This window comes from Tenebrio molitor, chromosome X (genome assembly GCF_963966145.1).
Source record: "Tenebrio molitor chromosome X, icTenMoli1.1, whole genome shotgun sequence".
NCBI lineage: Eukaryota > Metazoa > Arthropoda > Insecta > Coleoptera > Tenebrionidae > Tenebrio > Tenebrio molitor.
The window spans coordinates 1,174,341-1,186,740 of NC_091055.1; the positions used below are offsets into that span (position 1 = coordinate 1,174,341).

The 12,400-nt window shown below is 35.6% G+C and overlaps 1 protein-coding gene across 3 annotated transcripts in view; it reads left to right on the forward strand.

Annotated features, from left to right (window-relative positions):
• Nucleotides 1-6,408: 6,408 nt before the first annotated feature.
• The window catches only part of grh (grainy head), a 71,174-nt gene continuing 65,182 nt past the window's right edge, over nt 6,409-12,400 (forward strand). For all 3 annotated transcript variants that reach the window (XM_069061136.1, XM_069061137.1, XM_069061138.1), the window contains exons 1-2: nt 6,409-6,562; nt 7,660-8,439. In XM_069061136.1, the coding sequence (XP_068917237.1) occupies nt 7,790-8,439 (650 nt within the window). In that variant the 5' untranslated portion in view covers nt 6,409-6,562; nt 7,660-7,789. The remainder of the gene's footprint in view (nt 6,563-7,659; nt 8,440-12,400) is intronic.

Sequence of the window (12,400 nt, forward strand, 5' to 3'; positions counted from 1 at the left end):
TTTTTCCATAACAATATAATTTTTTGACAAGGTTCCGTTTCTATCACAACAGAAAATTTTCGCCCTTACCTACCCATTAGGTACACATTTTGATGGCTAATTTATTCCAAATTTTAAATCAATTTCTAACGCTTTTTCGTCAAAAATTCAAATAGAAAAACACACGCATTTTAGAAACACCCTGTAAAACATTATACCTATTTTTTCCAAGGTGGTTAAAGTTAAACAGCAAGGATTTAAATACATATTTACAAGAAATATTAGCAATAGATGAAAGAGCGTTTAGTTTCCAAAAATAAGCGTTAAAATGTAAAAATAAAAATATTGATGAATTATAGATTTGGTATTCTTTTGTTGGAGTGTCTCCCACATCGTTTCGTATAAACAATGTCTAAGTATAAAAATGGCGGTCGTTTACCCGCTATCAGCAGTTAATATCGTATTGGATATGTTGTTATTGATATTCTGCGATCGTCGAAACGTCAATGGATGTCATTATAGCCACGCATTGCAGTGTTTTGCGAAGTTGGATCGCCGTTGCAACATAGCTGCACATTTTTACTTGGACATACAATTATCCGTCTACATACGTGGTGCGTGAAGCGATTTTCTTAAACACGAATTCAAAATGGCGGACAAATGTTAACTACCTTCCTACGTTTGTTTTGTGTTAGTTTTTATAGCATCCCCAGAGTGACATAGAGAAGCGTTACACGGCTTTTATCCTTTCTAATTGATGGAAAACTTTTAATTATAAAATAATCAAATGTCCTGGAGGTCGTTAAACGAAAACGTTATGGTTCGCGCGAAACGGAAAGAAAAACTGGCAGTTGTTATGAGACACTCTGTAGTCGCCGGGTGGAATTTTTTGGAAATAGGCGAAGAATGATTCGCAAGTTTCGTGACGTTTTTGTCTAATAAGTCATGTTAAATTATGCACATCGTAAGTGGAGGCACCTGTCAAAAATTGTAACATTTAATTATTATATAAATATTTATCTGTGTAAATTATCGCTGTGTTTTTTTTATTGCAATGAACCGGTCCAGCAGCCCGTAAAAATATTGACATTTACAATGTTAATTTTCGTTTAATAAGTATGCACATAGCCACGTACAATTACCCACATGGTGCAGCAAAGACAATTTTTGTCGGACGTTGGAGATGGTAGAAATAAAGAAGTTCCCAAATAGAATGTGTGGCAACATACCAGAGATACCGACGAATTCACATTTGCTTTCGGCTCAAAAACCACAAAGATGCTTACAAGAGATAATATGGACGTATAAAGTGTACATAGCACCGCAGACAAATATTAAAAACGTCTACTTTATCTAATCGACGATCGGACGGAGTTGCTGGTTATTCCCTTAAAATATTTTATAAATCATATATTCATAACCTTAAACACACTAATTTCATGCACGATAATATCTAGACGGAGTCTGCTCGGAAATGTGAAGGCCATCGAAGGACATGTTTACTTTACCACGCCAATAAACTGTATTTTCTTACAAAAATAACACCATTTTAGTTACAAAATTCATTAGTTTAATCTTAACTACACTGCTACCAATAAATTTGATTTGATCATAGATTAAACTAATGTCGAAATAAATCTATCGAACCTAACATTTTCATGGCTTTCTAAATCTTTATCCGACATTTTACACACAACGTTTCGAAATGTACAAAAAAGACACACATATATATTTACTATTTTTTTCCTTTTTAATTCTCCTATCGTGGTCAGTGAATGAACGACGTACTTGACCTTTTCTCAAAACGAACATTTTATAAGCAACGCCAAGTAAAAAGGTGCAATTAACCCCACCCATCTGGTTCCTATAAAAGTCTTACATGCTCAACTTCGATCTAGAAGACTGGAATCATTTTTATATTTATCGAATTTTCCTACAAATTATCGTAAATTCAACATATAAAATGTGCTTTTTTTACTATATTTTTTATTGTATCGACATGTTTCTTTATGGAGTAAATTACCCCAGAAAATACTAAACACTTGCTTTTTTTAAAGAACAGTACGTTTCGAAAATCGCAAAATATTTTTTCGAATATATATTTTTTGTTTCATCAAATCATTCAACCGAATTTTTATTTAAAATTTAATAATACTGATAAAAATGATTGATCTGTTGTCAGAAAGAAATAATTAAGAACACAATTTTCAACTCAATCTTAAACATTCGACCCACCAATTATAATGAAATCTACTAATATTCATAATGTTTTATTTTCAATTAAGAAAATAATAAACAATAAAAGTACATTTAATAAATAATTATCAATCAGTTTTTTTTTGTTCTCAACATATAACATAAAATAAACAACAATAAATATTTTGATAGGTTAATAATAATCTTCCATTAAAAAGGCAACCTAAACCAAAATAAAATCAGGCTCTGGATTATGTCCGGCATTATGTAACTCTATTCGAATTTCCTTAATATATATGTTTTAGGCACCTTTAATGAAAACGGTAGTTTTACGTACTCACAAGCGGACGAAAAGTAACTCGTTTTCGGACGCTGACCGTGGCGCCATCTATTAGTAAGTTAGCAGCGAAACTGACAAAACCGATAATTGCCCTGTCACCATAAATTATGTAAATATGTAAGTAATTGTGTTGCAAATAGTGAATTTCTAGTTTTATTGGCAAGCTGATAAAAATACATATTGTAAAAAAATTGTTAATATGTATTAATAAATTTATCAATTTAAAAAAAATACATAAAATACATACCAAAAAGTGCCTTTTGTCCTAGCCTGTTTTCAAGCCTCGGCTGCGCCTCGGCCAGAAAACTCAGACTCGGGCATAAAAGATTCACTTTTTGGCCTCGATACACAAATAACTATTACTGTATCATCTACAATACTGATTTTGTTTAGGTATTTTAATTCGGTTTGCTGTCTTTTACAACTTTTTTGTTAATCAAAAACGTAATTAAAACCATCGTAAACTAGAGTAACCTTTTAAATTCGACGAACAAAACAATTGTATTTGTTGATTTAATTTACAAAAATAAAAAGCACGTTTCCGTTTTTTATAATTACATATTAAATAACCGAATTGTCAAACTTTTTTGTGCCACTTGTGTATTTTACGTATTGGCTGTTCTAAAATTTACTTTTTTTTACCTGGTAGTCGTCAATTTAGGTATAATTTTTTACACAAATCAGTTTTGACCACATTTCATATCTGTCGACATATTAAAAGATTAATTAATTTGTTTATGTTTTTATATGTTAGACATAATTAATTGTGCAGGTAAATAAATAATATTAAATTAGGAAATTATGTCTTTTCAGGTTTTCTAATAAAGTCTTAAATTAAGAAATAAAAGAATCGTTATTTATATACATATGTATTTATAGAAGTGGGGGGGGTTATACCGGGTGTTATGGAAGTCCACGTAATAAATTTAATGGCCAATAGAACTCTTTAAAATAAACATTTTTTACATATGGATCTTTTTTTAATCGAATATTTTTTTACATTTTTCTGACCCCTAATTAGACACTTCGCTCATGGGATAATCATCAATTGAAACGAAAGAGTGAGTGAAAATGTTTTTGTGCGATTAATTCCCACGTACACCAAACGTGCGTGTTCAGCCAATCAGAAGGCTTGCCTTTATCCAATCAAAAATGTTGATAGCAATTAAAACGTCCTGCTACTGCTACTCTGTCATCTGTCAAAAGTGATTAAAATTGCATGCTACTCCTGTCAGATTCTCAAATTGTTTTTAATAACTGTGTTTTTTCATAAATAAATAATTATCTAAAATAACACGACCTAATTTTTTATATCTGATAAATTTCCCAATTTTCACTTAAACATTTTTGCTTTAGACAATTTTACTCGTTGATTGATATTTGGGCATTTTTATTCAAAGGTTAAACCCTCGAGCTAAAGCTCTCGGGCCTAACCAGAATAAAAATGCCCAAATTCAACTCGTAAAATTGTCGAAGCAAAGAGTTTTCGTCAAATTGAAAAAATTATTCGATAAAAAAAATTAGGTCTTGTTATTTCACCTTCGATAAAAACTTTTTTTGAAGTTTTTTTGAAGAAAGAACAACCGCTGTTCTAGTACTAACAGTTTTTACTGTCTTTCATTCGATTATTAAATCTAGTAGGTAATTTTTTTTCGTGCTTCGTTTTCAATGGATGTGTAAACACATGAGCGGGTATCCATTTTATGGTTCAAATTATACATAATTTTAACTCTATTTTGAAGAATTTTCGGTATAAATGATAAATTAAAAAAATGTTTATTTTAACGACACCTATTGGTGCTTAAATTTATTACCTGGACTTCCATAACACCCGGTATATTATAGCATTTTAATTCAATTGTTCCTAATTGGGATTCATGTATTTTAAAATATGGAAAAAATATGCATACATTGTTGTTATAATTATTATATTAATCTATTTTGGGCTTCTGAATGTTTCTATTACTGTCTTATTGTATTGTGATGTAACTTATTGTCCTAAATTATTGACATGTCATGTATTATGATGATAACAATAAAAATTATTATTACTATTATTGCTATTTTTATATTTTATATGTACACCTATATGAAATGTACGAAAATATTTTTAGATAATTTAGTAATGAATTAAATCGATATGCACCAACACGTTATGACTTTTGAACAATTTTAGAAATTTGAATTCGATTAAAAGTTTTTTTTTTTTTGAAATCATGAAAAAGAAAATTACGTACCTACCTAGTCTGATGAGAATGAGTGTTTACACCATCGGAGACGGAAGGAAAAGTAATCGTAAAAGTATCACATTAAGTACTTATCGTTGTTTAATCGACTTTCGATAAAAGCAGACCACCGAATCATAAAATTCATTTCCAACATAACGCTTTTGGGTATTTTACATGCAAGAGTAATATTTTTTGAAACAGTGCCTTAAGTATGATGGCTCTCATTAAATATCGGACGAATATAACCTATCTACCTGTTTATTTTTTGTTAGTGTTTTTATCTCTGTCATGTTTCTCATTGGTCCAGCGTTCTCTGTTAGTTGCATCAAACCTTCGTGGTAAACAACCGAGATCTCACTAGAGTTACGGACGCCCATTAGTTGAGATTTTTTATGGTTATTTTCTTAACCCTTGCGTTTTAGGATGGTACAGTCTGATGAAAGTTTTTGTTTGTATAGGTCAACGCAGGTGCGACAACGACACAATAATTACACTTCTGTATTCCGAACGACACTGAACAAAAGAAAATTACATCAAAATTAATTTGTCCAAATTTAATCGATTTCTAATAAATTTAATACTCCCATTTTTCATACCTATGTGAAAGATCGAAATCGACCGACCACCTCCTGAACGATCGATTTCGTTCGATAATGACACGCAAAAGGGAGGTGATTATTTACGCATTTGCGAGGAAAATTCGTAAATTCCAGCACCGATTCGGTTACGAGCAGATTACTTACTTATTACTTTGTAAATTTAAAGTTGAGGTATAACGTAGTAGAATTTTCGCGTCGTAATTTCGATTTGTGATCAAGATTGTGAGAATAGAGTGATGTTTATTTTGATATGGCGTCGATTTTGATACAGTTGTCGAGGAGAGTTGATCTTCTAACGCACCGTTGAAATTACCACGCGTGATACGTTTTGTGGGTGATCGTAGAGTTGAGATTTGTAAGTTAGTTGTGTCGCATGATCGTAATAATATTCGGGGGTGGTTGGTCGGTTGGGGCGGTGGTGTTGAAACGTCAAAATCAACAGTACTTTAACACGCACTGTAGGCGCGCGCAGTATTTGAGAATGTTGGAATAGCTCGAGGCATGTCTGGGATTATACTTTTACTTCTTATTGTTCCTATTTTACGTCATTCTTTTTTCGATCGTTTTATTTCCCTCCTCTGTGTTGTTCTCTGTTGCCATAGGATATCTGAGTCTGTTTGATCGTCGAGTCATGCAGGTGAAACTGGTGGTGTCTTTGTCCTTTCGAGGTGGTCGGCGTGATGTCGTCCTTGTCGGTCGTCGAGATTCCCGCGATATACCTGGACAGCGGCCATGATTCCATGAGTGTTCGATGCTGCCCTCGCACTCAGCTGAGTGGAATCAGCGGCGCCCAATCGGACTCCCACGTGTGACTCCAGCTATCTTTGGTCAAATGTATCCGACGAAGACGAGGAGAGCTGTCGGGTGGTGCCGCTGCGGGGGCCCAGAGGCGCTCGGCTACGAACACAGCGAGTGGCCTTCGATGCAAGCAGCGACAACCGTCGACTCGACCGACGAAGCTTTCTCCGAGACCGAAGAGGACGGAGAACTGAGTGCACCGCTGAGATGGTCTTTACCTTCGATTGGCTTTGAGCTGCCGCAACTAACAGTCAGTAGAGTATTAGTTCGAAACACCTGTAGACGCTAGCATGTGATTGAATGTAGAATCCCGACTGATACAGCAAAAAGCATGTTGTCACAACGTGGTGGACACGAACCTGTAGGGCAGTGTGTCGTGTAGTGAGTTTTGTGATCGTCACAACAAAGGAACTCCACGCGAGGTAATTCGCTTTAGCTAAAACAACCACACTAGTCGCTGCTTACAATATCCACAACACGACCACGTTGTCGTCCAGACACCAATCCGCCAAAACTAGTTTGTATTATGAGTTCGCACGCTTAATTGGCCAAGTTGTGGTGGTCGTAGTAAGCGTGCTCACTTGCACCTAGTTGTTTTCAATATTGGAACGATTACAATAGTACCTGTTATCCAGAAGCCGGCAGACCTGTTCATCAACTATTGCTCACACTTGATCTTGAATGGCGACTCGGTACGCCCCTACTAGTTTACCTGGTCTGCCCTTGCACTCGTCTGTCATCTTTTGGCGCCGCTCGTCTAGCATTGTAGAGCCACCGAACGCGATCAAACACTCCTGATCCAATCAAACCGGCGACCAACGACCAACGCCGCTGATCAATCGCGATTGGTCACAATGCCATACATGAATTTCAAATTAGAGGACGTGTACGTGCATACCAAACACCCGCTTACGGTTACCGATCTTCTACCAGATAAGCCAGAAATGAATTAACTCCACCACCCAAGCAGACGGAGTCACCACTGCACGTGCCGTAACCTCAAACTTTCACCATCTCATTTTCCGGGAGGTACCCCTTGTGTTGGTCGCGCGTGTACAGTTATCTCATGACATGGGGAACCGGTTGTAGCCACCCCCTCGTCCAGGTTGCTCCGGAACGGTGCTAAACTGACGGCGGACGACTTCTCTTCTTGGGCCGGCGGCAGCAGCGAGCCGGGAGATTGCTGGGCCGTGGAGCGGCTCCCATATGGCCGTCAAACCAGCTCTGGCACGTGGAGGTTCCGGTTTGCTACCGTCTACCTCTACTGTTTACTGCCACCTCCTCCGGCTCCAGCGGACACCTTCCCGCCTCTAGCCGGGTTTTCTCATCTTCAACGACCGGACTTTTTTGGATCTTCCAAAATAATAGACTTGATCTAAACCGGTACTTGTAGTAAACATGAATCCGCCGTAGTAAGACCAGACCGTCTTGTCTTCACTCTTTGCTCTTTCCTCCTTGCGATGCGGGTCTCGATTGACCCGAAACATCATTCTCACTGGCTCATTTTTTTTCTTTCTAGGTAATCACTAGTCGGGAGAGTGACATTCCGTTGCCAAAAATTCAGCCATACAAGTGCCATATTGTCGAACGTTCAATACGTAAGTGCAATCGCGTAGTGACTGTGATAAAAACTCCATACAGATGCCATAATGACTCGTCGTAACATGGAAGATATGCCTCTGAATTCGTCGCCATCTCTGGAAGCCGACGGCAGCATGATGTCTCCTCCTCCGCCTCAAGCCTCGCCGGCGGATCGCTCGCCCATGCAAGATGCTCCAGAATCTCCCGCGATGCTGGCCACGATGACCCCAGTCAACGTCATCGAGCTCAAGAAAGAGATGGAGGAAGAAAGTGCCATGGGGAGGGCCCCTCTATATGCTCAAGTCAAAACCGAAGTAATATCGTACGACAAAGACGAACTCTACGCTCAAACCATCCCCGACAAAAACGACACCCCCATCGACTTGATATACGAGGACGGGAATAAAACCGTCATTTACACCACCGCGTTCGATCAAAAGAGTCTCGAGATCTACTCTGCCGACAACGGAGGCGAAATTACCATCAACAACTTGAGCGCCCATCAGATACACGGAGGGCAAATCGCGGACGGGTTGATCGACGGAAATTCGAGCGCGATTGCGGGGGGTGAATCGAGCGGGAGCCCCCCCGGGACAGTGTCAGTGGTTCTACAAGGAAATCAAGGACTTCTCCAATACCCCGCTCAGGCTCAAGTACCCACCGTCCTGGTAGTATCTGAAATGACAGAGGATGAGGGGGTGCCGGTTATTGGACTTAGGTAAGTCACTCCTTCACCCCCAAGAGAAACACCGTAGTGGTAGCTTGCTCAAAATATCGATCGATCGATCGATCGATCGATTTGTCAACTGTCAAATTTACGTCAAATGTCACATTTTCAAAAATCGCACCGCAGTTTGATTTATGCTATTAGAGGTGAGTGTCAAGGTCGACTAAGGTCAAATATGTCTCGGAGTCCTATCGTTCGCCTTAAATAATTAAGACTAGTTGTAAAAGCGGAGGTCCTAACAAAAATGAATTTTACGTCAGATCGGTTTAGGTTTAATCGTGGAAGGCTGTTTCGGTCGCCGTCTAGTATCTCATCTCGGCCAATAAAAGAAGCAACGAGGCAACACCGTACTTTGGCTGGGCCTTACAAATATTTCAAGGTTAAATATTATAGTCTAATAACTGAGTCTGTTGCTGTGACTACAACTAATTGTTAGTTAGTTTCTCTATTATACCGCAACACCACGTCTGTAAAAATACATCAAATTCGATTCGCTTTTGTTATTTTATTGATAAAAAAAACAGCACGTTTTTTCGACCGCCCGTGTTATCGCATTATCTTGCGTTACTGTGTGACAGTCCATATTTCAAGTGGTTGCGCCATCGGTTATAGATTCAAGAATTTAAACATATAATATTACTTTCGTATTCAAATGTGTCTTTTTTTTTTGTTTTATGTTTATTCAAATTCTTGCCAAGATGTTTGTAACAAATTGTATGTTTTCCACGCTGGATATATTTTAACATGGACCAGCGATCTTTCTTGCTCTATGACATAAAATAACGCGAAATCGATAAACTGTGCCCGTACCTTGATTACACTTGTATTCCTAAAAATAGAGGAACAGTTTCGACGCCATTAAATTTGGAATTTGGCATTTGAGCAATTTCGCCAAGAGGCTTTAGAATTTTCCACTAGTGCCTAATGTAATACAGATTTTCTAATTCATTTTAAATAGTGTGGGCTAGAAACTAACCGACGAATTAGCTCTTGTTAAATCTCTACGAAAAATTCGTTATATTCTTGGAGCTTACGTCATACATATGCAAATGACCTTTTCATCTTGGATTTTTTTTCATTTTGATCGTTGAGAATAGAAGTACACTACGTATATCATCTTGCTTGACAATTTTCAAAAATGAAGAAATCTTTACCTCCAAACATATTTTTTATTTTTACCCTAGTAGTGAGAATAAATTGTTTCTTCTTCTGTCAAAAAACGAAAAATGTCAACTATTATTGTTCCTTAAAAGCCAACGTATTTTCTGTCATAATTATGAACATCCTGATATATTATTCAGTTGGTGTTTTTATCGTTAAATTTTTTGTTCACATTTTAAACAAGTTAGAAAAACTAAATTGATAGAATTATCTAATAAAAATTCATCAGGTAATTAGCAAATGTTTCTCGTTTCATATTTATTAAAGAAAAAAATTGTACTGGTAATACCAACAAAGCTGATGACCTGGAAAATTAATTACTTTTGATTTTTAAACGATCCATTCCTTATTTTACTTTTCAACTACTTTAGTGATGTAAAGTAAAACATTCAAATTCTACAGAATAGTAATTACTTCTAATTTTATTGATTTTATGAAATATCTATTAGTATCATCAATTTTTTTGTGAAATTGAAAGTAGGTATTCCATAAATAATTTATGAAGTCATTATAATATTTCGATTAATTTTGTTCTGATAAATCTTTTTTATAAATTCTTTTTTTTTCTCATGTAGTTTTATTTTACTCACGAGTAGTTCCATGAATAACAGTGAAATTAACTTAATTCTTGATAATACAGGTAATTCCTAAAATGATGTATGAATTGAATTTTAAGTGGGAAAATCTGAATTATTAATTATATTTTAATTTAGTTACATATTCGAAGAAATTGATATTTCACAATTCCTTCGACCATTTTGGGAAATTTTGCAATTTATGCATTACTGTGGGCAATTATTTTTTCGAATGGTGACAGTTTCGTTAATAAATTTTCAGTGATTATTTTTCATTTAGTAATAAATAATATGTTTGGCTATTATAAATTACCTGCTGGTAACGGTGTACTAGAACGTTAACTAATAGGAGGATTCAGAAAAATCCTTAAAAATTGTTCTTAGAAATTTCTGAAGAATATTTTCTGTATAAAGTGTTTTGAGAAAATTTAGTTTACACACTACTACTAGTACTAGTACTAGTGGGTACTAGTTAAACATATCAACTGGAAGTCAAACTCGGATTAAGTTATCATCTGGTTTACCACAATGGCAATCCAGTAATTAAAATCTTCATTGATATTTTTTCTTCATTATCGTAGGTTAACAAGAGCGAGGATCGCTTTGAATGAATAATTTGTTAATAGTAATAATTGAAAGAAAAGTATTGTGTGAAGTTCGAAATGCGCGGAATAATCTGCGGTTACTATACATTATGAAAACATCGAAACGCCTTCAGTCACGAACTTCGAAAAATAGCCATTCCATTTTTGGTACGTCTGCCCTTGAGCAATCATGAAGAATCTATAATATGCGGCTGTAGATTGTTAATATCCCGTCTACATCTAAGCCACACTCACCGTATTTTTCAATATGTCTGCATAACACATCTTGTCACTAAAATACTTAAGTAAACAAGTCAAGGCTCGAGCTATCAACATTATTTCTCAATATGCTTATTGCAACTAACCACTCATTATGTATCATTAACCTAATCTCGGAAGAACTGTCAAATTAAAACGGGGGTACTGCTACTAACACTGGCACTGTAACGAATCGTACCAATAATTCAAACGCAGGTAATTAGCATTTTTGGCATTAACCGTTATCTGGCATTAAGCAAATATTTGACATTTGAATGAGTGGCATTTGCGGTTTTGTCTGAGGTTGCAACCGAGACTTAAAATTATCACTAACGTGCATATTATACACTGGAAGAAAGTTATTTACCTGTACAGTTTTTAAATATGAATCAAAATTAAATCAATCTCGAACCTATTCACTTGTCAACTAGTCTATGTGCTTAATTGTAGTATAAACTAAAAGGATATGTACGAGGCAAATACAAATCCAGAGAGAGCAAGATAACCCAAGTCATTGGTAATAAATAAAGCGTTATTATGTAGAGCAATATTATTGCTCAATAAATCAGCAATTCCAACGAAGGCAATTCTGCATATGAATACAGTGTAAAAGGTAATTTAATTGCCAATTAGGGCAACTTTTGTTTTTTCTTTTTACAAATATGTAGAATTTTTTGGAAAAAAGTCAAAACTTTAGTTTTAAACGCAATTGCATCGACACTTTGTTTCCTACAAATTATTTATAACGATTACCATAAACACCAATTAGCTCTAATGTGCCATTAAATATTATTAAAATATCGAGAACGCAATGCAATTATTGTTATTAATACCGCCTTTTAAAATTTTCAAGATTTTATTACAGGAATGTATATTTAATAAATTGTGTGTGACGTGTGCACCGCATTCAGGCCATAGAAATATGTCAATTGATACACTTTGCCATTTCTACTATTTTGTCAAGTCCCAATTATTGTCGCAGAAATATGACGTGTTTGGAGTTTTCAAAATTTATTTCAAAATTATCTGTTGCATTCTGTTCCATTAGTCAACAAGTGAAAGTGCTGTGTTTACGCCAACACTGATCGTATAAGAATTGTAGTTCAAACAGATTTTCCAATACAAATATAAATCACAATTTTTTGCGTTTTCGTTTTTTCAAACGGTCATGTAGATGTGGTGTCACGATCAGATGCGATAATAATAATAATAGTCAATCATCCAAGCCTGTTCCATTGTTAATTCTTTTGCAATTCATTATGCAAATGTTTCGTTTTTGAAACCAAAAGAGAGTGAAAAAATTACACAATTAGTTGTGTGTCAACTTCTATCTATTATTTTACTACGTCGTGATGACGCGACTAATGTGTTTGA